The 27137-nt window shown below is 40.6% G+C and overlaps 2 protein-coding genes across 2 annotated transcripts in view; both read left to right on the top strand.

Moving 5' to 3' along the window:
- SNX31 (sorting nexin 31) overlaps nt 1-2057 on the top strand; it is a 56449-nt gene extending 54392 nt beyond the window's left edge. Inside the window, exons 14-15 of the mRNA XM_021688652.1 lie at nt 1280-1282; nt 1965-2057. Coding sequence (XP_021544327.1) covers nt 1280-1282; nt 1965-2057 — 96 coding nt within the window. The remainder of the gene's footprint in view (nt 1-1279; nt 1283-1964) is intronic.
- A 10746-nt stretch (nt 2058-12803) lies between these two features.
- The window catches only part of ANKRD46 (ankyrin repeat domain 46), a 35880-nt gene continuing 21546 nt past the window's right edge, over nt 12804-27137 (top strand). Inside the window, exon 1 of the mRNA XM_021688268.2 lies at nt 12804-12869. The gene's annotated coding sequence lies outside the window, so the exon portion shown is untranslated. The remainder of the gene's footprint in view (nt 12870-27137) is intronic.

Raw genomic sequence — 27137 nt, 5'->3', positions numbered from 1 at the left:
GCACAGTAATCAATGGGGGAAGAAGCAGACAGTCTGACTCCAGAGCCGTGCCCTTAACTAACTCTTCCTTTCTATGTTCAAATCCTAGTGTATGTAAGTGAAATAAAGATGACCTCCAAGTAGCATTTGAATGGAATTTATTATCAGTCCACTCCTGTTACACAGTCTGCTGTGTATATAAAGGTACAAAGTATATAAGGACAGTACTTATGAAAATATAAGGGCCTCTCTTGAGTGACTAAGCTCCGTAAAAAACATTTAAAAACAGACTAAATGCAAAGCTTACTCTCTTTCATAATACCAGCATTTCTGGCTGCTTAGATCAGAGACAGGAGATAAGAACTCCACCACAGACTGGTGATGTGTCCTCAGGCAGATCAAAAAACTAAATGTTTAAGGGACTCTTGAGGTGCTTATTAAAATGTAAATTCCTGGGCCCCACTCCAAAAGATTGATTTAGCAAATCAGCATTTATAGCAAGCACCTCAATGGGGAACACTGCACCAAGCTTCAATTTCTTTACCTGTAAAGTGTAGGTAGTAATCACTCCATCACTCAAATTCATCAGCAGCATAGTGATTAGCACAAAGGTTCTCAACCGTGGCTGCATGTTGGAATCACCTGAGGAGCTCTAAAAACAAATCATGGCTGGGCCCCACCCTCAAAGACTCTGACTTAATTGGTCTAGGGGCCTGGCAACAGAATTTTTAAAAGCTCCTCAGGTGGCCTAATGTACAGCCAGGATTGGAACTATTATCCTAGAACAGTGGTTCTCAAAGTGTCATCCCTAGAGCAACGCCATCAGCATACCTTGGGAACTTATTAGAAATTTACGTTCTCAGGCCCCAGACCTACTTCATCAGAAACCCGAGGGATGGGGGCTAGTAATCTGTGTTTAGCAAATCCTCCAGATGAGTCTGATGCATGTCCAATTCTGAGAGCCACTGTTCTGGAACAATAGATAACACATAGCACCACTATGATCAACATTGAAACTAATTCAGATGGCCTCCCAGATGAGCAGCAATGCTAAAATAGGCCAACTCCCTCACACTCTAAGCAGGGCCAGCATGTCAGAAGTCGTCCAAGTATATTGAATTCCAACTTATTTAGCAAACCTTTATATAGAGCTTATCCTGAGCCAAGCACTGTTATAATTGCATTCCACATATAACTCATTTAATCCCCATAACAACCCAGCTATTATTATTATCCTTGGTTTATAGCCAAAGGAACTGAAAACACAGAAAGGTTAAGTAACTTGCTCAAGGGCACACAGCAAGTAAATGACAGAGCCCCTATTGGAACTGAAGCAGTCTTTATCTGTTGTTTAACCAATAAAGTTTGTTTGTTCCTTTAACCACTTTGCCATGCGGCCTCTCTATCAAGACAAATCCCTCATAGAAAAAAATTTTTTTTAGCTTATCTGCCCATTGAGGCACATTTATTTCATCAGGGACAAAGGCATGGCCTTGTCTTTGAGATTTCATAAATACTGAAGGCCAAGTATTCACTTACTGAGGGTTTATAGCAACCATAACCTCTTAAAATGTTTTAAAATACAAAACTTGTTAAAAATTTGTATTTGTGTTGGGTGTGCACTAAAGATTTGGGGTAGAGTTAAAAATGGAAATTTGCATAGCTTTAAGAGATGGGGGGAAAGGATGAGAGGCAGCATCCAAATGTCACCTGGGGACATTCCAGTGCCTGGAAAGGCCCTCTGAACAGGTCTACCTCGGCATACCAGCAGGAGGCGCTCTCAGCCCTAACACAGACACCTACCCCAAAATAAAGCTGCTATGGGGGGAAAAAACACTTGAAATAACCATCTTTTAAATAAATGTAACCTTTCTGTTGCCTTTTTAATATTATTTTAACATTCCTGACTTTGTAATTATTATTGTTGTTATGGAAATTATTTCCTCTCACATACATTTCTGACCTCTCTGTTTATTTCACAACAGAAAGACTCTTTTCGTTTTCTACCAAGAAAAAGCAAGATTGAGATGGCCAAAGTTGAATGTGTTTTTGGGATCATAAAGGAAGAAGAACTTTGATAGAAACTCACGTTTTTAAATGTCCTCTAGGGCTGTCTCAACAGTGAAAGAGTTTGGGGATTGAAAGTGGGCTGCTCACCAGCAGTGGAAGAAATGTGACCCCTTCCCATTTTCTCTTGACATTAAGATGGACCGTATTCACCAAGGGTACTTCAGAACTCTGTGAATCTTAAGATTAAAAAGAAATATGAACCAAAGTTATACAGTTTGCTTTTAATGACTCATAAATGAGAAGTGGCAAATCCAAATCAATTAGTATGAAGTTCTTTTTTTTTTTTTCACTCTAATAGATGTTTACCTGGCTTGATGAAGTCTTCTATATGTTCTAATACTACATGAATGAAAGGCTCAGCCTAAAACACTATAAATGTACTTGGGGTCAAGTTCTGAAGACATGACTCATCACCTGCGGATAATTTGGCTCTAAGAAATGGAATCATTGAAAAAGAAATCTGGACTTCACTGATCCATCCACAGCACCAAGCAAGGAGGTGATGAAATACTAATTTCTTTCCTTACGTCATTCTGAGCCTACCAGTAGGGATAGACTCAAAGTAACAGGCTGCCCCGTGTTCTGTTTCTCCACTGATGTAATTGTATTTTATCTTTAGAATGTGAAATTCAATTCAATAATCACATGCTATTTTGAATATTTTTATTTTGGAAAGCAATGGGGCCCTGCACTCAAAATCAGATACTATAATAAGTCTCTTAGCTTTAAAACCATGGATATTTTTTTCACTAGATTTTTCCTTATTTAGTTTCAGTTTATCATGATAATAAATGTAATTATATATGGAATTAAGACTGCAATAAGGGAGAGGGACAGAGGAATCTATGTAATGTAATTAAAGTGCCTAATGTTCTTTTCTCACTGGATTGTGTAATTAATTATGTAATAAATATGAAATATATTCTAGTGAATATAAAATTTACTGATGAAAATTCTAAGAATGATCTTTCTGTAGTATAGAATCTATTAAAACCCTGTAATGTTTATAAAGCAGTGCCTCCAGCCATAACTTCTAGTGCCATAAAGTTTTATATTTATATTTTAGGCAGTAGTAGGATGTTTTTGCAAGGGGAGGGGTATAGTAAACATCCCAAATCATCCATGGTGATGGTATTAATGGATTAGGATACATTTTCAGATTAAAATAGAAGTTTATCTACTATTTTGCCAATTTAAGAATAGTCCATCGATTTCTTTTTAATTGCAAACACCTGCACTGTGTAAGGGCCTATTGGAGACACTAGGAATGCAAACAGAACTTGTATTTGGGGGTGAGAAGGTGCATATACTAGATCGAACCATACCTGATTGCTGTTTTGCAGGTCAAAAGTAGTTGAATGTTGTCCGTTCCATATGTTTCAACTTGACATCTGAGAGCTAGTAATCCCAGACAACACGTGGTGGGTGTCCAATGTATAGTGTGGACCTGTGTGTCAGAGGGAGTTGGGAGTGGTCAGGAAGGCCCACGGGGAAGAGAGACTTTGAAGAAGGAGAGCCAAGTGGGGGAGCGATGGGGGCACACATGTGAAAGGATAAGATAGGCCCTAATGGGACAATGAGTGGGAAATGATGAGCAAACCACTGTGTGTTGGCAAAGTTTTAGGTTAGGGAGTAGTTAGGAGATAAAGCTAAGAGAGAAGAGGGATCAGTACCTATGCATACACAAATGGAGTGAATCTATAGACTAAAGCATATGCTGGTAATTTCCAAAGCCATGTCACGCCACTTAGAAGTTACCTCAAGGTTTTTTTTTTTAAGATTTTATTTATTTGACAGAGAGAGAGAGCGAGGGAGAGAGCACAAGCAGGGGGAGTGGGAGAGGGAGAAGTAGACTTCCCACTGAGCAGGGAGCCCGACATAGGGCTTGATCCCTGGACCCCGAGATCATGACCTGAGCCAAAGGCAGATGCTTAATGACTGAGCCACCCAGGTGCCCCACAAATGCAGCATTCCTATAAAATGAGCAGAGCACTTTATCCCTTATTTGAAGATGGCAAAAACAAAAGGATTGTATTTAACAGTTTTTTTCCCAAGACATAGAGATTATCATCAATATAAGGATACAAGAGGAAAGAAGTGATGGAGCACATTCACAGTATATACCATGAAGAAGAAAGGAACTGGGATAGTGGAAGACAAAACTCAAAACTTACTTTGTAAAATGGCACATTCCTTAGCAGTTATGTGGGAGAAGAAAGAACAATTAGCCCCTTTGGAGATTATTGGGCCTACATTTATGTAGAAGGAGTTGTGGGTTTGAATTACTTCTGGATCAAAACACTTCCTCATTGGGTAAAAAGTCTAAACTCTGACTGCCAGAGTGGCCTTCCCTGCTGCAGGCTCTGAGAGAGGCCAGAAGTAGGCCCCCATCTGTCCTGGGGGTGATGACCTCACTCTTGAGTGGTGCTGCTGGGCAGGACATTTCCAGCAGCCTAGCCCCTCAGCACAGGACAAGACACGAGCCAGTGCGTCAACTTTGTAAAGGCGGGCAGCTACTGAAACCCTTCAGGTAGGGCGCCTGGGTGGCTCAGTTGGTTAAGTGACTGCCTTCGGCTCAGGTCGTGATCCTGGGGTCCCGGGATCGAGTCCCACATCGGGCTCCCTGCTCAGTACAGAGTCTGCTTCTCCCTCTGACCCTCATCCCTCTCATGCTCTCTCTCATTCTCTCTCTCGCAAATAAAATCTTAAAAAAAAAAAAAATTAAAAAAGAAACCCTTCAGGTAACTTCTAAGTGGTGCGACATGTCTTTGGAAATTACCAGCATATGCTGTAGTCTGTAGATCCGCTCCATTTATACCTATAAAACTGGTCCCCAGTCAGCCAAATTTTCTCCTGATGCATCTGCCATCACCAACATCACTGCTCCCCACTTCTACGCATATGTATGTGTTTCCATTGCTGTTCATTCTTCTAAAATTACTGGCATAAGCACCCGGCTCACGGGCCAGCCCACTAGTGTGAAAAGTTGACAAAATAGAAGAAAAAAAGGCAGAGCTGACTCAAATGTGATTAGGCCCACAGGGTCTGAGCCCTTATCGGTCCTCTGGAGGGAATCACGTGCAGGCTTTGTCTGAAGGGCTCATGTGCGCCCCAAAGCCAGGTCTTGGTCTAGGTCCGTATGTGGTGAGCTTGTGGCTTGCATGCATCCCCATGTGGGTGGACCCTTGGGAAGCAAACTTCATGCTACATATGTAAGTGAGAAATTAACCTTAAGTTTGCCCTCAAAGCGACTTTGAGAAGAGCTGAGTGATCCTACTTTGTGGAAAATCAAACAGGTTCCAAGCCTTAGTGGGAAAAGAATGGCCAAAGTGATCCTACAGTACAAAACAAAAGGAAACTCAGCAACGGAGGCAACTCTCCTTCTCCGGGTGCTTTTTAGTCCTCTCCTTGCAGTGTGTGGACCAAGGCTCACCAGGAGGACTGAGGCCAGGGGCCCATGTAGACTCTGCACTAAGGGAGATGGAGTGCAAGGTACTTCTCTCCTTCATTAGGGTGATCTCAATCCTGTCCTTGGAGATCCCAGAAAAATAGTCAAGAAAAAGTTAGACATATTTTGCTGGCTCTTGTCACCCCAAAATAAAGCACATTGAGTTAACCTAGAAAATGTATGGCTGGGGCACCTGGGTGGCTCAGTAGGTTGGGCGGCTGACTCTTGATTTCAGCTCAGGTCACCATCTCAGGGTCCTGGGATCAAGCCCCTCATTGGGCTCCATGCTTAGTGGGGAGTCGGCTTCAGGATTCTCTTTCCCTCTGCCCCTCCCCCCTCTAAAATAAAGTCTTTAAAAAAAAAGGAAGAAAGAAAATGTATACCTAACACCAATACTCTCTTAGAAGATGGCCTTTTAGGGATGCCTGGGTGGCTCAGTCAGTTAAGCGTCTGCCTTCAGCTCAGGTCATGATCCCAGGGTCCTGCGATCGAGCCCCGCATCGGGCTCCTTGCTCAGTGGGGCACATGTTTCTCCCTCCGCCTGCAGCTCCCTCTGCTTGTGCTCTGTCTCTCTCTCTCAAATAAATAAATAAAATCTTTTAAAAAAAAATGGCTTCTCAGCCTTACCATTGTACTCCCCCCCCCCCACTTTATTGACATATAATTGTACTTTGCTTATACGTTACTTGATAATAGCTATTTGTTGTATTCTTAGGAGTCATGTGTTGAACAGTTTTCCAGATAAGAAAAATTAGACAGAGCTATGGAAAAAGTCCATGGTGGGCTTGGCTCTTTGGTCTAGCCCTGTAGCTGGTGTACTTTTCTGTAAGGCACAGTCTTTAGCTCACCAAATGGGCTTTGGTTGTGTAACATCTTGGAAGAGGTTAGACAGTTGATTTAAAGGCACTGACCCTGGTGATTTTGCACTGCTCCTGCACTGAATGTGGTTTCTGTCCCGGAAATGTGGGAACACAGAGTTGGCTGTACTTCCTAATGGCTTTTCCATCTGTCCACATGAGCCCTTATTTGATGGGTTCTGCGGTGCAGCCGTTGTCTGGGATGGAGGCGCCTGGAGCGGCAGGCTGAAGCTGGGAGTGTGAGCTGGCTTCTCTGTGCGCATGCGTGCTCTCATTCGCACTGAAAACTAGTCTCCACACAATGTCTGGGGAGGTCCCCCTCTTTGTATCGCATCTAGTGTGCAGAGGAAGAGGGGCTGGAAATCTACTGCATCTGGGTCCCCATCAAGGGAAGTTAGAATTTGATTTTCTGCAAAATGCTAAGTAGAACAAGTGAAATGACAGTTATGAAACATCTATGTGGCAAAGTCAACCAGTTGGAGACGGGTTCTATTCAGATCTCAACTGTAGCGATTTTGCTTCACAATAGCTGGTGGTACGTGATGCCCAGAGGGTCCATGCCAGCAAGTGCACCTATTTATGTGCAAAGGGAAAGCGGTTCCATGCCCCAGGACTTGTATGGCACAGTGTTAAGGGAGAAAATAGGAAGACTGTATATCAGAGGGGTTTTTTTTCATGTATTGACTGAATACGTATCATAGCGGTTAAATTGAAGATTTCTTATAGGTAACTGGGTTTATCTCAATTACGTTTGTCGGTATTAGTTTCTCTTTTGCAATTAACTGTGGGTCGTTTGTGTCAAGATGTCTTTATTCCTTGTTTTTCTTCTCTTGTATCCTTTTTTCCCTTTCCATTTGTCAAAATTAAAACAGAAGTGACATGTGGGCTAGGGGTGATAATGAAGATGGGCTGAGATCTTAGTGAATTCTCTGTAGAAAAAAAAAAATCCTAAAACCTTCCTGCTCAAGTGCGGTAAGGACTTGTTACCTGGGACTTGTTAAAAAATCCCACTGGATGATATGACAAAAACAAACACAAAAGGCAACTAACTCCATTTTTTTTTTAATTTTAAAATTTTATTTCTTTATTTGACAGAGAGACCGCGAGAGAGTGAACACAAGCAGGGGGGAGTGGGAGAGGGAGAAGCAGGCTTCCCGCTGAGCAGGGAGCCTGATGCAGGGCTCGATCCCAGGACCCTGGGACCATGACCTGAGCCAAAGGCAGACGCTTAACGACTGAGCCACCCAGGCACTCCCATTTATTTTTTTAATGTACCTCGTGAGCTTAGAAGATAGACACATAAAATACATTTTTGAGGTTTATAAAAAATAAAAATCATTTGTAAGTCTTTTCTGATTCTGTTTGCCTTAAAACAAATGCATAGGCTAAGAGCAATTCACATTACTTATCCAACCCCCCCTGTGACATAAAAATGTCACAAGTTTGCTTTCTTGTTGGTCAGGAGTTTAAGTTCAAAAGATGTATTAGTCCAGTTGTATTGGCAGAAAATATTTGTCAGAGTAGCCTTGGGCTTTCTCCTGACTGGGGCTTCACAGCTTTGGAAAAGGGAAATGGAAGTCCAGGCTCTGTGTTTTGAGAGGAAGAGAGCAGAACTGAGGCAAGTTCTGATAAAGCTCATTCCCTGGACTATGTTTCAGGACTGAGAAGGAGAGGAGTTTTGCTTCTGTTTGAATGATCGCCAGGAGTTTATTTGGAGACTAATGTGAGAGTTAAGATCCCTTTAAGCCGAAAATATCGGTTCATTGTGAGCCCCCGGAGTGAGCTAAGTGCCCTTCCAGGGTTGCAGCAAACCCTTTAACAACACAGATTGCTGGAACCAGCTGCTCATTTTCTGGACCGAGCAGACATTCCGGAGCCCTCTGCGACCAGCATGAACCCTTCCCTAGCTTCTCCTTTGCCCACACTGAACAAACCTGGAACTAGCATGGTCTCTAAGGAGTGGGAATATTAGAAGGTTAGGAAGGATATTTAGGGCCAGAAAGGAAAGGAGAAAAGGCCAGGCTAGCCTGGGCTAATTATCTCCTGTTGGCTTTCCTTGCCTGCTTCTGAAAAAAAAAATTTATAAACCTATTGGCTTCTGAGTTTCTAGTGCTTGTTTTGAAGTATAAAATAAATTATCAATATGTGGACATGATCATTTCTTATGCACTCTGGAGAGTTTTTATTGACTTTTTTTTAACGACATAGAACAGTGCTCTTTGGGAGATGGTTTCTTAGGTTCCCCACATAATCCTTATATGACAAGTAAGATATGACTTTCACATGCCTAAGAGCTCCTATCTCATTACTCAAGGACTGAGATCTGGTGGTCACAGGCATAATTTCTCACCAGTTGCTTTTAAAGGCTTTGCAAAGCAATGCATTTGCTTAAACCTTTGCAAAATGTATTCCCTTACTAATGATCAGTTCCTTAACTTTTGGAAGGGAAGCTTAATCAGGACTAAGCACTATATACGTCCCCATCACATACATTAGTCTAATATATGTGTGAAAATCCATGTGGTTCTGGCACATGTGGGTAAGAGCAACGAAAAACAACAAATGGGTGTTGCAGCGAGGAGCCAAGTTCTTTTCTTCTTTCCAGGGATCTAACTCTTATCTTAGTAACTCCAGAAATTCAAGATCTAAGATGTTTACTTTGCAATTAATAAAGGGAGAGAGATCCCTTTCTGAAGGTTTTGCTTGCATACTTAATTTCTAGTTGTGTTGGTTGCTGGAGGGACAGATTATACTCCTAGACTCCAAATTTTTTCCTCAGTGTTGCAGATATAATGCCGGGCACACAAGCACACTTCATTTTTTTGTGGTGGTTTAAATGTTTAAACTGTTGGGGAACCGGAACAAATCTAACTCTTGTGTAGATAAACATATGCAATTTATTCATTCTATGGGTAAGCCTTGGGAATCCGCAGGGTTGTTAAAAACACCTGATTCTCCCTAGCCGGGAGTGAGAGATGGGACGCCCGTGGAAGCAACACTTTTGGTAGCATGTCTCCCTCTGATGGTCATTTGTTAGTACTACAAAAACCACCCTGAACAGTCGTAAAGCTCAAAAACAAGTAGAAATTCCTTTTCCTTTGTAGGTATGATGTTTTTTGGGTTTGTGTTGTTGTTTTTGTTTTTTAGAGAGGGAGGGGAAGAGGGAAAGAGAGAATCTTAAGCAGGCTTCACACCCAGCATGGAGCCCCATGCGGGGCTCAATCTCACGACCCTGAGATCATGATGACCTGAGCCGAAATCAAGAGTCAGACATTTAACCAACCCAGGCGCCCCAGTATGGTGTGTTTTTAAAGGACTTTCCCCATTCCAACACATCTCCTTTCTACAGGGACAATTGGTTACACTGGGATGGTTGCTAGATCACTCAGCCCCTTCTGATTAGCGTTCAATTCTGTTTTTGAAAACCCTTTCTGAGTTTTCTGAGACTGGAGAGTAATATATAATCAGTTTAGCCCAAACTCCTTTTTTCCCTAACCGGGAAAACACCACCTAAAGGAAAATCCTACCCCAAGCAAATGTTTTCTGTCATCCATTCATTCATTCACTCGCTCAGTTGTATCTGACATGGTGGTTCTCAGCCCGGCACCGTGGCTGCATATCGGAATTCCCTGAGCAGCTTTTTAAAATATGGATGCCAGGGCCGTACTTCAAAACAGTTCTTACTTGGTTTTGACTAGGACCTGGGTGTTGGTATTTTTAGGCTCCTCTGGTGACAGTGATGTACTGCCAGGGCTGAGAACTACTAAGCTAATATTCTTGAGCACCTACTACATGCCATTCACTGTGGTAGTGCAAAGGATTCAATGGTAGGGACACAACTGGGCCACGCTGACCTCCTCCTCCTCCTCCTTCTTTTTTAAGTAGGCTCCAGGCCCAACATGGGCCTTGAACTCAGGACCTTGAGATCAAGAATCGCATGTTCTATTGACTGAGGCAGCCGGGCGCCCCCACAATGACCTTCTGACGTCCCCATTCCCAGGCTGCACATACTATCCCCTCGTCTGGAACACTGCCTTTGTTCATCACATAAATAACTCTTCCTCATCCTTTGTGTCTCAGAGACAATATCACTTCTTCAAAGGTATTGCTCCCTTCCACCTAAATGAGGTCCCATTGTATTTGTCTTTACGTAGCATTTCTTCTCTCTTCCTTCATAACACTTATCCCACTTGTAGTTACAGGTATTCCTCCCCAATGGAAGTCCCACAGTCAGAACTCGGGACCAAACAGATTTTGGTATTGAGGAAAAAGAGGCCGATTTACCTGAAGGGATTGGAGTTTGGGCTTCAGGGCCCTGTAGTGGGCTGAATAACATCCCCTCAAAGATGTCCATGTCCTGGTCCCCAGAACCTGCGACTATGTTACCTTGCACAGTAAAAAGGACTTTGCAGATGTGATTAAGTTAAAGACCTTGAGATGGAGAGATTCAGGATTATCAAGGTGTGTCCAATGTAATCCAAGGGTCCTTGTAATGAGGCAGGAGGGGCAAAGTTAGAGAAGATGCAAGAGTGGAAGCAGAGGTCAGAAGGAGAAATGATGCTACATGGCTGGTTTTAAGGATGGAGAAAGGGGCCACAAGCCACAGAATATGGGCAGCCTCAGGAAGCTGGAGAGGGGAAGGAAATGGATTCTCTGTAGAGCCTCCAGAAGAATGCAGTCTTGCCTACATTTTGATTTTAGCCCAGTGAAACTGATTTTGGACTTCTGACCTGAACTGTGAGATGATGAATTAGTGTTGTTCTAGGTCATTAAGCCTGTGGTAATTTGTTACAGGGACAACAGGAAATGAATACAGCCCACCCCTCCCTTGTACAGTTCCCTTCCAAGACCCTGGAAATATGTTCACACGTCAAATGGTTCTGTAAAGCTTGCAAAATTAATATATTTTAACTACAATAAAGACTGCTGTCTCTTTCTACTCAGATTTCCCAAGGCTCTCTTCTCTGGTTGAGTAGCACTGGAGTGAATACAGATATTTTGGGGCTCTTGCTAAGCAGAAATGCAGTTGGGAATACTCTGTTTTGCATTTAACGGGATACGTTCATGCGGTTCATGGTCACATGCAGCATTTATTGTTGAAGTGTAGGAATGGCTTCTGCGAACACTCCTAATGACCAATGTGCTGAATTCCCCAGGTGTGGTGACAAGGAGGCATCACAGAATATGTGTATGTGCATCTCACCCCCTTAATCTCAACAGAGAAAAAAGTTGTCTGCCTAGTGCCGGCATTTTTTCAGATCAAACAAGAACAGTAATTCACAAAGGGGAAGAAATATGTTTGAATAGAAGTAATAAATAGGCTCTCAGATTTTTTGGTAAGCCAATTAATGAAGAGAAGTGCATCCTAATCTCTGTGTATTCCCACGTTGGTAAAAGGTTTAAATTCTTTGCGGATTTGACACAATTTACGGGCATCAATGAAGATATTATAAACTCAACCCAAACCACAAGGAAGATATCCATGACAACTTGGTTAATAAAAGTCACCCATCCAGAGAGTATTTAATAGTTATGATTAGTCACTTCGCTGGAAAATGTGAAATGCCCTGAAATCATAATTCTTTTTTCTTTTTAAGTAGGCTCCACATCCAATGTGGGGCTTTAACTCATGACCCTGAGATCAGGACTCAGATGCTCTACCAACTGAGCCACCCAGGTGTCCCCTGAAATCATAATTCTTAATGAAAGAAATTTGAGAGAGATTCTCTTGAATTTGACAATCATCCCAAACACTTACATGGCTTTACCAAGAACAAACTGTTAGACTGAATAATAGCGCTTGAGTGGATGGACATGAGACATCCCAGAGGGTGGCCTGGTTGAGCCAGTGGTACTAGAATTCAGAGAAGGGATAATCACTGTGCAGAGGATGTCTGTAGGAACAATATATGTATAGAATTTTATGTTTCCAGTAAATGAACTTATACCACCCCACTACCCACCACATTTTTAGTGAGTTTTGGCTGTATACATGTTGCATTTAGTCCAGGAATCCTAAAATATGGGATGTAAATATCCAAACCATTAAAAAAAACCTTTGCATCATATTTTAGAATTAGAGCAGTTACTATTATGAATATGTCCATTTGGGTTATACATTAGCCTTACCTAGAGACCAGTGACTATTAATTGATGCCTACAGCTCTTAATAAAACGGTCCTTGCTTTGAAGCCTTCATTTAGCTGACGGGGTAGGATGTATATTTAGAAAAGGATGTGAATAGTGCAAAGTGCTCCTGGACTCAGGTCGGAGAAACCTCTTTCTAGGCTGTCATTCTTTTCTCCCCACGCCAGGTTTGATCCTTGCCCTCATTCTGAGTTTCCAGTTCTGGGCAAGCAGAGCAGCCGCTTGGGCCTCCCGCCTCCAGGGGGCGCGCCGTCCGACGCGGCGTGAGGCCGCTCTAGCCCGGGGGAGAGCTCTGCCTGTCTCTATGGCCTCTCCTTCCCTCAGCTTGCTGTCGCCGCCGCTGCTTCCTCTGCTCCACCGTGTCGAAGGTACTTGGGCCGGGGCCCGTGGGCGGCCCTAGGACTGAGCCGCTGACACTTCCCCTGCCGGCCCTGACGCACCGGAGAGGCCTGGCCGAGGGGCCAGGGGACCCCCCCACCCCCGCACCTACTCGGCGGCGGGAGGGAGCCCGACTGGGCGTTGCGGGTCCAGAGCTCTGCCGCTCGTGAGGGATGGGAAAGGGCCTGCGAGGGTTCTTGTTTGTTTTTGCGGCTGAAGGCCGTGGTCGCTCGTAGGAGGCGGCCAGCCCGGGTTTGCGGGCCGCGGCGGGCGGGCCCGGGGCGGGCGGGCCCGGGCCGGGGTGCGCTCGCGGTTAATCGGGAGGTCTGAGCCGCAACCCTCCGCCGGCGCTCGGTTGTTGCGCCCGGACCGAGCGTGTGCTTTCGCGGCAGCAACGCGGCAGTCCGTGGCCGATCGTAAGGAGCCCGCAGTCTAGGTGTAAACAGCTGTTGCGGTGTGACTGAACAGTCCAGAATGGCACATGGCCCCGTGTCGTAAAGAACCATTTGTCTCTTAATGTGCAGTGCTAGGAAGCGGGTGGTTTACCCGCCAGGTTTTCCAATACAGCGCCCTGCCTCGAGGAAAGGATATATTTATTCTTTAAAATTGGCTACTGAACATAATTAGGAAAAAAAAAAATATACCACTGAATAGTGACACCTCTCACTCTTCAAAAAAAATAACAATGGGGGCGCCTGGGTGGCTCAGTTGGTTAAGCGACTGCCTTCGGCTCAAGTCATGATCCTGGAGTCCCTGGATCGAGTCCCGCATCATCGGGCTCCCCGCTCTGCAGGGAGTCTCCTCCCTCTGACCCTCCCCCCTCTCATGTGCTCTCTCTCATTCTCTCTCTCAAATAAATAAAATCTTTAAAATAAATAAATAAATAAAAATAACAATGGTACCAAGGAGCTCCTAGCTTAAACAGCTGTAATATCAGTGGTATAGGAATTATAGTAATAACTATTTTCAGTGCTTACTCTGTGTCAGACATGGGGCTGAGTGTTTGAAATACCTAATACCTCTATTTAATCCTTGCAGCAACCCTGTGAGGTTCCATTTCCATTTTACAGATAAGGAAAACTGAGCACGGAGAGTCTGAGTTAACTAGTCGAAGGTCAGACAGCTAGCAGAGGGTGAGCTGGGATTTGAGCTTCATCTGCCTTACTGCGGTGTTCTTGCTTCTGTTACCTGTCCATACATGTTCTAGAGGTTTTGTTTGTTTAATTTGATTGTAGCCTGAACTGATTTCTCTCAGGCTTAATTTTCATGGTTATATGCAAGAGCCCTATACCAACTGCTTTTTAGTTTTTAAGGAGTTTAATGAGAAAAATGTTTGCTCACTGAAGATTAAAATGGATAATAAGTTAAGCTTGGACTAAGGCCCTCACCACTACCAATGCAGTTTGATTTGAAATAAGAGTTGGGTTTATTTGGTTGTTTGTATGCTTCATTACTATTCTTCATTATTTGTGTTTCGATACCATTTTTAGTGAGTTCACTTTGCCTTTGCAATATGATGACAGTAGTACTGAAGGGAAATGAAAGATTTTTCAATGACAATAAGTTAATATCTTACTGGATATAGAAAAGGCACTGGAGAGAGACTGGAGTAAAAAGGAATGAAGAGACTTTTGGCATGTTGTTTAGAGCAAATTGAGTTACTTATTATGAAGGATAAAGAATTTCCACTGTTCCCATGAACATCAGAAGGGAAGTCCTATTTCCCATGAGGAAAGAGGTTGGATATTAGAATCTCCCAAATCTCTTAGCCTTATCAGGATATAAGAATTTCCATATTCAACATTCTTGTAGCAAATGTATATTGAATGCCTTCCATGGCCGGGCACTGTTCTACACATTGGGGTTGCAGGGGTGGGAAAAAAAAAATCTTTGTCTTCATGGAGCACTGGAGGAGTGGGTACAATAAACAAAATAATTTGAAAAAATTAAAATATATCCAGTCAGATGGTAACTGTTGCTAAGAAGAAAAATAAAGCATCTAAGGGGGATAGAAGAACCAGAGAAGAAGCAGATGCAGTTTTAAAATAAGGAACAGCGTCATGGAGAAGATTCTTGAACAAAACTGGAGGGAGTGGAGGACAGCCATGGAGCTATCTAGGGGAATAGTGTACCAGGCAGGTGCAGAAGCCCAGAAACTGCCAGTCTTACTGGAGGACCAGCAAGGAGGCCAGCAGGTTTGAGCAGAGTAAGGGAGGGCAGAATGGGGTCTGAGAGCTAACTGGTCCTGGTAAAGACCTTGGCTTTTTCTCTGAATGAAGAGGGGAATGGGTGGAAGGTTTTGAGCAGAGTTGGGGGATCTTACAACGTTTTAAAGAGTCGCTCTGGCTGCTGTGTTCAGAATCGACTGTGGGGGCAAGGATGGAAGAGGGGAGACTGGTTAGGAGGTTGGTTCAGGAATCCAAGGGAAAGATGATGGGGGCTTAGACCAGCTGGTAGCTGCCAGGGTTTATTGATGGATTGGATGTGGAGTGGACCGGTAAAAGAATGAAGCATGACTCTAAGGCCTTTCTTTGGCCTGCTGTTGGAAGGATGGATTTGCTGTTTACTGAGATGGAGAAGATTTAAGGGTGGAGAGATAAGGGGAGGTGGGTAGAGTGGGAATTAAGAGTTAGTTTTAGATGTGTCCGGTTTGAGATGCCTGTTCACATGGGGTTATAGGAGACTGGAGTTGATGGGAAAGATTGCAACTTGAAATCGAAATTTAGGAGTCTTTAACAAGTAGATAGTATTTAAAACCATGAGCTTGTATGAGATCTGGTCTAAAGAACTGAGGATTGAGCTCTAGGCTTTCCACATTCAGTGGTTGGAGAGATTAAGAACCTCAAAGACTGAGGAGGAAAAAAAAGCCTTTGAAGGTAGGAATGTGGAGTGCTGGAAGCCAAGTGAAGAGAGAGTTTCAGGAAGGAGAAAGTGATCATCTGTGTCTCCTCCTGCTCAGTTGACAAGTCATGTAAGATGAGGACTGTGAAATGGCCATTGGATTTAGCAATGTGAAGGTCCTTGGGGACTGCGCAAGAGCACTTTTGGGAGAATAGTGGGGGAGAAAACCTGGGGTAAAACCTGGTTTTACAGAGAGAATAGGAGAGGAATTGGAGTCTACAGGTATAGACAACTCTTTAGAAAGTTAGTTGTAAATTTTTTTCATATATAAATTATTTGAAACACTGTCATTTTCTTTTTTTTTTGTTTCAAAGTCTTTTTTATTTTTATTTTTTATTATGTTATGTTAATCACCATACATTACATCATTAGTTTTAGATGTAGTGTTCCACGATTCATTGTTTGCATATAACACCCAGTGCTCCATGCAGAACATGCCCTCTTTAATACCCATCACCGGGCTAACCCATCCCCCCACCACCCTCCCCTCTAGAACCCTCAGTTTGTTCCTCAGAGTCCATAGTCTCTCATGGTGTCGTCATTTTCATAGTGACTAATTTTATTTCCAGCTTCACTTACTTAGCAACTAGGCTTGGATTATTTTATCAATGGCTGGTGGAAATAAATAACTATACTACTACTACTGATAATAATAATGTGTTATTAATTAACCTTCAAAACCAATACACCAGGAAGCTTGTCCTCTTTATATAACACATTTCAGGACTCATGAAAGTGCTTGGGTTGGAGTGTGTTCTTTTGCTACTTTGTTCTTACCTTAGGTTAAAAAATTAACTTACAAGTGTTACAGCTGTGCATTTAAAAACAAAAATACAGGCATCCAGAAATTGAGAACTAGGATTTATTTTGGAATATGTTGTCTCAGTAGTAGTAAGAACTGACTGTGCTGATATACATCATTTCTGTTATAAGAATTAATTCGTAAGTAACAAAATACACTTGGCCTTTTTTATTTATAAAGTGTGAAGACTTAATACTTAATTGCAAGTGAATAATAATATAAGACAGCATGGTTTAAAAAGGGAGTAAATGTAAAAAAAAAAAAAAAAAGTACAATTTTTATTTGAAGACATGAGTTTAGGTTCTTGTGTTTGCCCTGAGTAACTTAACGCCCACATACAAATACAAAGTAATCAGTGAGATACACAGCTTATGGCATATTTACACCATCTTAGCTGTGGATATAAGCTCTTTCCATGATCTTGTTGTGTACTGTTTCCATAGTAGGTACAGCCATTGGTTGCATTGTAAAGATTTAGAGTGATTAAAATATTTCAAAGTTTAATGTTATAGCTACTGATTTTTTTAATCCATTAATCCTATCTGGAAGATGACAGCTTCTTCAATCTTTTTTTTTAGTGAGGGAAGTAGTTTCTTAAGTTTGTGCCTTTTGTTTTATTTTTTCATTTTTTTTCTGTGGGAATTTTTCATGGGTTAGCTCTGGTTTCAAGTTGTATTAATCATGTCACACATCCTTAACTTTTTTCTTTTCATTTTTTTTTTTTTAAGATTTTATTTATTTATTTGACAGAGAGAGACATAGCGAGAGCAGGAACACAAGCAGGGGGAGTGGGAGAGGGAGGAGCAGGCTTCCCGCAGAGCAGGGAGCCGGATGTGGGACTCAATCCCAGGACCCTGGGATCATGACCTGAGCCGAAGGCAGACGCTGAACGACTGAGCCACCCAGGCACCCTTTTCTTTTCTTTTGTATCGCTTCTTAAGCAGGCCTTTCTGTCCCGGATTTGATTTTCTGCAGTATTTCTTCTGTTTCTTACTGCTCACAAATTGGATTTTAAATTTCTTTTATGTTTTTATTTTACTTGCAGTTTTGTTTTATCCCAATCTCCTTCTAATACTGTTTTTTTTCCTCCCCCTGAGTTCTTAATTTTTTGCATATTCCTAAAGCACATTTTTTTCTGGATTTTTTTTTCAATTTCTTACTTTAAATAATTGTCAGTGGTATGCTTTTCTTCATGTAGAGCTGATGAATGTCTTCTGGTGCAGATTTTTTCATTGACTCCATGTTGACTTTGTTTTGTTATTCATCCTTTAAAAATGAAAGAACTTGGGCGCCTGGGTGGCTCAGTCGTTAAGCGTCTGCCTTCGGCTCAGGTCATGATCCCAGGGTCCTGGGATCGAGTCCCACATCGGGCTCCCTGCTCAGCAGGAAGCCTGCTTCTCCCTCTCCCACTCCCCCTGCTTGTGTTCCTGCTCTCTCTGTCTCTCTCTGTCAAATAAATAAAATCTTTAAAAAAAAAAAATGAAAGAACTTTTGAGATTGTCACTATACTATTGAATTGTCATGCCAAATTTGCTTAGTACCATTCTACTGAAGACTTTTTCTAGATTTCTTGCAAGGAAAATAATTAGAGAATTGGATTGTGTGTAGGCATTCCATAAAGAACTCTGTTGTGGTGTGGGCAAAGAATTTACCTATTTAAAATAATTTTTGCTATTATTAAAACTTAAGTTTATAGTTATATCTTTGTAATAAAGTCCCTTTTTTTTTTTTTAAGATTTTATTTATTTGACAGAGAGAGAGACAGTGAGAGAGGGAACACAAGCAGGGGGAGTGGGAGAGGGAGAAGCAGGCTTCCCGCCGAGCAGGGAGCCTGATGCGGGGCTCGATCCCAGGACCCTGAGATCATGACCTGAACCGAAGACAGTCACTTAACCAACTGAGCCACCCAGGCGCCCCGTAATAAAGTCCCTTTTTAATGACTCAGTAAGTAGACATAAGAATGATCAATTTAGCTTAAACTTCTATGTATAAAAATAAAATCAGTGACAAAGGAACAGCTAATTTCCAGATTAAAAGTGTGCTTGTTCCTTTTTCTTCCAGCTTTATTGAGGTATTAGTGACAAAATTGTATATATTTAGGTTGCACAACATGATTTTTTAAGGGGTAAAACATGATGATTTAGTATTCTTTTTTTTAAGATTTTATTTATTTGACAGCGAGAGAGAGCTAACACAAGCAGGGGGAGTGGGAGAGGGAGAAGCAGGCTTCCCGCTGAGTAGAGAGCCTGATGCAGGACTTGATCCCAGGACCCTGGGATCGTGACCTGAGCCGAAGGCAGTAGCTTAATGACTGAGCCACCCAGGCACCCCGATGATTTAGTATTCTTATACACTGTGAAATGTTTGCCACAGTCAGGTTAATTAGCACATGCATTACCTCACATAGTTAACTTTGTGTGTGTGTGTTGAAACACTTAAGATCTACTCAGCAAATTTCAAGTATACAATACAGTATTACTATAATCACCATACGGTACATTTGAACTTCAGAGCTTAGTCATCTTCTAACTGAAAGTTTGTACATTTTGACCAACATTTTCCTCCATCTTTCAGTCCCAGGCAACCACCATTCTATTTTCTGGTTCTATGAGTTAGGCTTTTTAAAATTCCACATATAAATATGATCATACAGTATTTGTCTTACTGTGTCAGTATTATTTCAACTTGGCATAATGTCCTCCATGTTTAATCATGGTATTGTAAATAGCAGGATTTCCTCCTTTTTTAATATCTGAGTAGTATTCCATTGTATATATATATACACACCACATATTCATTTTCTGTATTATTTAGCTGTCGACTGACACTTGGTTATTTCCAAATTTTGGCTATTGTGAATAATGCTACAATGAACATGCAGATATTTCTTCAAGAGAGTGATTTTATTTCCTTTGTTTACATACCCAGAATTGGGAACTTGTTCTTGTTTTAGTGCTGTTCAGTTTTTCTGAAGCTTCTCTTTGTTCACTAAGATCTTTAGCAATTCCTCCAAGGCAGTGTTCAGCAACCTTAAATACTTATTTATTATCTTTATTGCCAGTAATTATCAGAGAAACAAAACAATTCTAAGACCAAAACATGTCCAATAGTAGAAATATACCCATTTGATTAAAAAATGGACAGTTTATTGTCTCTAGCTCTCTTTCATGTAACCATAAACACATATATATCAAAAAAATAGTGATATTTGTATGTATTTGATAAGCTATCCAATAAGTAGTACTTTTTTTCCCCTCTGGAAGTTTGTGCCTCTTAATCTCCTTCACCTATTTTGCCCATTCCCCCCCTTCCCCCCTCCCCAGAGGCAACTAGCAGTTTGTTCTCTGTATTTATTTCTATTTGTTTGTTTTAGATTCCACATATAAGTGAAGTCATATGGTATTTGTCTTTCTTTGTCTGATTTATTTCACTTAGCGTAATACACTGTAGGTCCACCCATGTTGTTGCAAATGACAAGATCTCATTCTTTTTAATAGCTAAGTAATATTCCAGTGTGTGTGTGTGTGTGTACACATATACACACACCCATATCATCTTTATCCATTCATCTATGGATAAACACTTGGGCAGTTTCCATATCTTGGCTATTGTAAATAATGTAAATAATGCTGTAATAAACAGAGGGTTGCATATATCTTTTCAAATTAGTGTTTTTATTTTCTTTGAGTAAATACCCAGTAGTGAAATCACTGGATCCTATGGTATTACTGTTTTTAATTTTTTGAGGAACCTCCGTACTGTTTTCTATGGTGGCTGCACCAATTTCCATTCCCACCAGCAATCCTGGAGGCTTCCCTCTTCTCTATATCCTTGCCAACACTTGTTATCTCTTGTCTTTTTGTGACTAGCCATTTTGACTGGTGTGAGATGATATCTCATTGTTTTGATTTACATTTCCCTGATGAGTGATGTTGCGAAGCTTTTCATTATTTGTCTCTGGCCATCTGTATGTCTTTGGAAAAATGTCTATTCAGCTTCTTTGCCCATTTTTAAACTGGATTATTTGTCTTTTTTTGGTGTTGAATTCTGTAAGTTCTATATATATTCTGGATGTTAACCCTTTATTGGATATATCATTTGCAAATATCCTCTCCCATTCAGTAGGTTGCCTTTTGTTTTGTTGATGGTTTCTTGTGTAAAAGCTTTTTATTTTGGTGTAGTCCCAAGAGTTTATTTTTTTTGTTTTTGTTTCCCTTGCCTGAGGAGATATATCCATAAATATGTTGCTAAGTACTAATAAGTAGGACTTTTCACAAATTTCTGAATATAATCACTTAAAAGATACGTGTACAATGTTATTTAGGGATGGTAGCAAGTCAGTCAGAAAGAACTGCAAGAATACAGTTTACTTAGCTACCTTTTCCACATTGGGTCTTTATGAGACTAGATACTTCGCTGTATTTTACATTTTAAACTAAATATATTAGGGGCGCCTGGGTGGCTCAGTCGTTAAGCATCTGCCTTTGGCTCAGGTCACTGAGCCCCGCATCGGGCTCCCTGCTCGGCGGGAAGCCTGCTTCTCCCTCTCCCACTCCCCCTGTTTGTGTTCCCTCTCTCGCTGTGTCTCTCTCTGTCAGATAAATAAATAAAATCTTTAAAAAACAAAATAAAATAAACATATTAAAACTCGTCAAATAACCTATGTATTTTCTCTTACTGATTACAATGTCTTTTTTTCCTTTAACATAAGCTTAAATTTTTTTTTAAGTAGGCTCCACACCCAGCATGGAGCCCAGTGTGGGGCGTGAATTCAGAGCCTTGAGATCAAGACCTGAGCTGAGATCAAGAGTTGGATGCTTAACCAGCTGAGCCACCCAGGCATCCCAACCTAAGTTTAATTTTAAAATGAAATGTCCTGGGGTGCCTGGGTGGCTCAGTCGTTAAGCGTCTGCCTTCGGCTCAGGTCATGATCCCAGGGTCCTGGGATCGAGCCCCCATTGGGCTCCCTGCTCTGTGGGAAGCCTGCTTCTCCCTCTCCCACTCCCCCTGCTTGTGTTCCCTCTCTAGCTGTGTCTCTCTAAAATGTCCTGAGTGTGACATTGTTGGAAGAGTTTAGGCATTTGTAACTTTGGTGGCATTTTTAGTTCTAAAGTCAAGTCAGTCACTTTTTTTCCCAATTGCCAGATGGCACTGCTTCTTTCATTTAACTCTTTCTCTGCCCCTTCCCCATCTTTTGGCTGTGTTTTACTTGTTGACTGTTAACGTTGATTTTTTTCTTAAAAACAAAAACTGGTATTGCCTGTAAAAAGAGTATCTTTTCAACTTGTTCTCTGGGTTATCTCCGTGGTCAGTTCCTAGAATTTACCCAGCTCTCAGTCAGCATCCGATTCTTTGTGCTGTTTGTTCCATTTAAATGTGGGATTTCTTAGGCCTTAATTCATCTCATTCTTGAAGCAAGTTAGATATCATTACACCCCACCCTTCCTTTGACCTTTGTCTTTTTCTGAAACATGTAACAAAAACAATATTTTTTCCTTCTTAGAAAGCAGTGACAGACACATATAGCAGTAGGTTAGGTATCAAGTAGTAATGACCACTTTAGGTTCTCTGTTAAATATTTGGCTCTAAGTAACAGAAAACCTAATTTAAACTGTCTTAATAAAAAAATGGACTTTACTGATGCCTGTATTTAAAAAGTCCAGAGTTAATATGTGCTTCAAATGAGGTTTAATCAAGGCTTGACTCCCATTTTTCTCTCTACTCTGTGTGCTTCCTATATGTGTGTGCACGCACGCATGTGTGTGTGTATGTGTGCACATGTATATAAAATATATGTCAAAATGACTAAAGCAATTTTAGGTGTTATTTGCAGTACACCATGTTTTTAGGGAAAAAAGAGAATATATAACTCTAGCCTTCCAAGCAGAGTCTTATTGGACTGGTCACATGTCTGCCTCTAAATAAACCACTACAGCTAGGGAAATGTAATTATTACATGGCTTAATATAATCAGGACTGACCCCCTCAAGGCATGTGGGCAGTGAAGAGTTACACCGTTGAGTACTATGGGGCAGAAAAACGTAGGAACAGATACTAGGTAGGCAGCCAATGTGTCCACTACAGTGGCAGTAGGTTTCTGAGGATAGAAAAACACATATAGTTGCTTTTAGATCAAAATGGTACATTAAGTGCATGTTTCAGTACATGGCAATAATTAATCAAACATAAAAAGAGGGAACCAGAAAGATGTAGTCAGAACAATACATAATATACACATATATACATATTCTCTATAGAGTAGAAGCACAGTGTGATGAGTGGAGCTGCAGCTGTTCTGGAAGTGGGCAGTGGCAGGCAAATATCTGGCTCCTGCTGGGTGATGAGGATTAAAAGTGCTCTGCATAGGACAAGAGTGGAGTAAGGTGATGGCTTAAAGTCAAGGCTTTGGGTAGAAATTCCCTAAGGAGGAAAGGAGTCCAAATAAAACAGTTCTTGACTGCTGGAATCAGATGGCTTAAAGAAGCTGGACCTAGCAAGGCAGAAGGACATGGCAGTCTCACGGCCAGGAACTGAACTGGACTTTGGCTCAGCGACTAAATCTGTAATAGCCCCACTATCACTGAGAGGAGTTCAACTTACCTTTTATAAGACCTGGTTCTGAACTACATTCCCAGGTGGCAAGGTGGAGGCAGCTATCAGAAGGAGTGAGCATGGGGGAGAAAGAATGGAGAACAAAAACAAACAAATAAACATTTCTCTCAAAATAAGCTTGCAGCACAAATTCCAAAAGGAATGAGGAAGATGCTAAATGCTAAGAAGAACTCATCCAATAATATTAGCATTGGAACACAAATTCAGTCCTGACATAAAAAATTTTAGGAAACCATCCAACAGAGACTTTTAATTGTCTATATGCTCAAAGAGAGAAAGGACTCACATTTATTAAAAATGAACAGTAAATTATGAAACAAAAAGTAACAGGTGGATATGAAGAATTAATTAGAACTCTTAGAAATGAAAAATTACCGTAGTTGAGAATTTTTTTTAAGTGTAATAAACTTTTAGACTCAAACCAGCCTGAGCGTTAAGTGAATTAGAAGATGGAGCTGAGAACTGCACCTAGAAGTAGCACAGAAAAACTTTTTTTTTTTTTTAAGGTTATATTGATCTTTGAGTTCCAACATACATTTAATAGGAAGATATGGTTGAAAAGCACTATTTGAAGAGAATTTGCCAGAATGCAAGAAAGGGATGAGTACTTAGATTACAAATACATTCTGAATTCCAAGCAGGATAAATAAATCCTCCTAAATAGATCCCAGTAAAACTGTAGAACATTAAGGATAAAGTGAAAAATTTTTAATGAAATAAAGAAAAATACATTCCTACACAAGAACAACAATTAGACTGAAGCAGACATCTCCTGGCAATAATAGATGCCTGGAAGCATCAGAGTGAGAGCTTGAAGGTACTGAGGGAAAGTAACTGGCAACTACAACCTCATGATCAACTAAACTGTTATTCAGGAATAACGTCAAATCAAGTCATTTGCAAATTTGCAGACTGAAAGAATCTACTTCTCACAGATCCTCACTAAAAGAAGTGGAGAGTGAACTTCAGCCAGAAGAGTGAATCCAGAGGAGAGGCATGGGATTTTTTGAAAAAGAGTGATCTGATTGATAAGATGTTGACAAATTTAGGTAATTTTTTTTTTTTAGGTTTTAGGGGTTTGGGAGAGGTATTTTTTAAAGGTAAAGCTAAAACTCTTAGCAATCATGGAGTGGTCTGTGGTGGTTATAGTGCATTCTGGTTATTGTGTTCAGAATAAAATTCTAGATAATTTTAGACTTTAAGAAACATTAGCATGTATGTCAACATTTTTAAATAACTAGTCGAAAGAAAAAATAGAGGAAAAAGATAAACAGAAAACAAAAAAAGATGATCAACAGAAGACACACACAAAGAAGAAAAACATGATAAACAGAAAACACAAAATAGATGATAAACAGAAAACACACAAAATAGGTGGAAATCAGTCCAAATAGGTTAGAAATCATAGAAAATATAAGTTGATTAAATTCATCTATGGGAAAAAAATCTTCAGAACTGTTAAAAAGCCATCTAGTTTCCTATTTAGCAGACATACACCTAAAACAAAACTATACATAAAGGTTGAAATAGGAAAATACCCCCCAAAGTTATAACCATAGAAAGGTAATATAATAATGTTAATATCATTAATGTCAAATGTTGAGGCAAGAAACATTAATAGGAATAAAGAAGCACACTAATAAAAGAAACAGTCTTCCGGGAAGATCCGTGTACCTAAACATAGTCTCAAAATGTAACCCCAAATTAGATGGGATTACAGAAAGAATCCATACATTCACAATCAAACATTAAAACTGTTAACATTACTTTCAGAAACCAATATATCATATCGCAAAAAACTGGAAAAATATAGAATATTTCCACAACAAAATTAACAAGATTGATCAAATTATGTATATAGAGAGTAGAATTCTATCTTCAACTAATGCTTCATACATTCTTTTGAGATACGCATGGCACATTAACCAAAAGAAAGTCTGTAAATTTTAATAAATTCTTGCCCCAAAGACCATTTTCTTTTGCCACAGTGCAAATAAATTAGAAATTAACAAAAAGGTTTTCAAATCCCTTACGTGGGTATTAAAAATATAATTAATAGGTTTAAAAGGGGACATCACAGAAATTATATAATTAAACAACAATGTGAAATACTGCGTGTGAAAACCAGTGGAGTCCAGTTGACACTTCAATGTAAATTTATAGATTTTTTTCTTTTTTTTAGATTTAAATAAATTTGTTAAAAGGTAAGATTAAGAGTGAGTTAAGGATACAAATCAAGAAGGTAAAAAAAAGAAACCACATATAAAACTTAAAGTAGAAGAAATGAAGAGAAACCAGAAGCAGTAAAACAGCAGAACTGGTTTTTTTTTTTTTTTTTTTAAGATTATTTATTTGAGAGAGAGCAAGCACACCCATGCAGGGAGAGGGGCAAAGGGAGAAGGAGAGATACTGTATTGGCACAGTAACTTGACCTTCCTGTCTTTTTTTTTTAAGTTAATTTTTTTTAGTAATCTGTACATTCAACATGGGGCTCAAACCCAACCCTCAGATCGAGTCGCATGCTCTTCGACTGAGCCAGCCAGGTCCCCCAGTGCCCTTCTTGTCTTTATTACCTTCCAGATGTCATCCTACCAAACTCCCAATCACCATCTACACTGCAACCAGATACGGATTCTTTGATTCAAGGCCCCTTTGCCGTTAGGCTTCAAGCAGTTTTCCTTAGCTTAATTTCCCTGATACTGCTCTCTTCATTCTCCTAAGGATCTGGCACACCTTACCCCCCTCCCCAACTCCATCTTTTTAAGACCAGTTTAAATGTACATTCTTCATTCAACAAATAGAGTGCTGGTTGTGTGCAAAAAGAACCCTCAAGCAGACTCCCCACTGAACTTGGAAATGGATGGGGATGCTGGGCTCAATGCCAGGACTGAGATCATGACCTGAGCTGAAATCAAGAGTTGGCCGCTTAACCAACTGAGCTACCCAGGCACCACAGAACTGGTTCTTTAAAAAACTAAATATACAGACTTCTCCCAATAATCTAGGAAAGAAAAACAAAACAAGAAAAAGCACAAATAAACAGCATCGGAAACAATGCAGATATAATAGAGATTTGTTTTTTAGTCATGAGCGTATGTAATGAATAACTTATGCCAATAAATTGGAAAAGTTTAAAATAATAATGTCTGTGGGTCAGGAATTTGAAAGTGGCTTAGCTGAATGGTTCAGGCTCAGAGTATTTCAGTCAAGATTTCAGCCAGGGCTAGCCATGTGAAGGCTTGGCTGGCTGGGTCTGGAGGATCTTTCCCAAGGTGGCTCACTCCCAAGACTATTAGCAAAAAGCTTAGGTTCCTGGCTGTCTACTAGCAATGCTTCATCACAGGAACCTCTATAGTACTGCTTGGGTGCCCTCATGACATGGCAGCTGGCTTGTTTCAGAGTGAGTAATCCGTGAGAGAGTAAGGAGGAGGCCGCATTGTCTAATTTATGACCTGTCTTACAAGCCACTTCTACCATATCCTATCTGTTAGTAGTGAATTAGTAAGCCCATACTCAGGGGGAGGGTATTTTAACTCAAGCTCTTGAAGAAAGATGTAGTGAAGAATTTGCAGGCATGTTTTTAAACTAACACACTGTACTTATGTAAGTAATATGGTAATACATAGAAAATTCAAGAGAACCTACAGATATATTAATAGAGTTAGTAAGAATTCAGCAGGATTGCTGATGTGAGTCAGCACATATGCATCAGTTTCATTCTTTGTACTGGTAATAACCAAATTAAAACTGTAGTAAAAAAAGACCTCAATCACAGCAGAAATAAAAACAATAAGTTTTTAAAAAATGTATAAAAGATGTATAAGACCTTCATGGGGAAAATTATAAAAATGTATTAAAAGATAGCAAAGAATATCCAGATAGTTCATCTTCAAGGGTATGACTTGGTATAGTAAACAAAATTTCCATGTCAAAATAATCCTGA

Source organism: Neomonachus schauinslandi, chromosome 4, assembly GCF_002201575.2.
Source record: "Neomonachus schauinslandi chromosome 4, ASM220157v2, whole genome shotgun sequence".
Taxonomy (NCBI): domain Eukaryota; kingdom Metazoa; phylum Chordata; class Mammalia; order Carnivora; family Phocidae; genus Neomonachus; species Neomonachus schauinslandi.
This window is presented reverse-complemented; position numbering and strand designations above follow the sequence as displayed.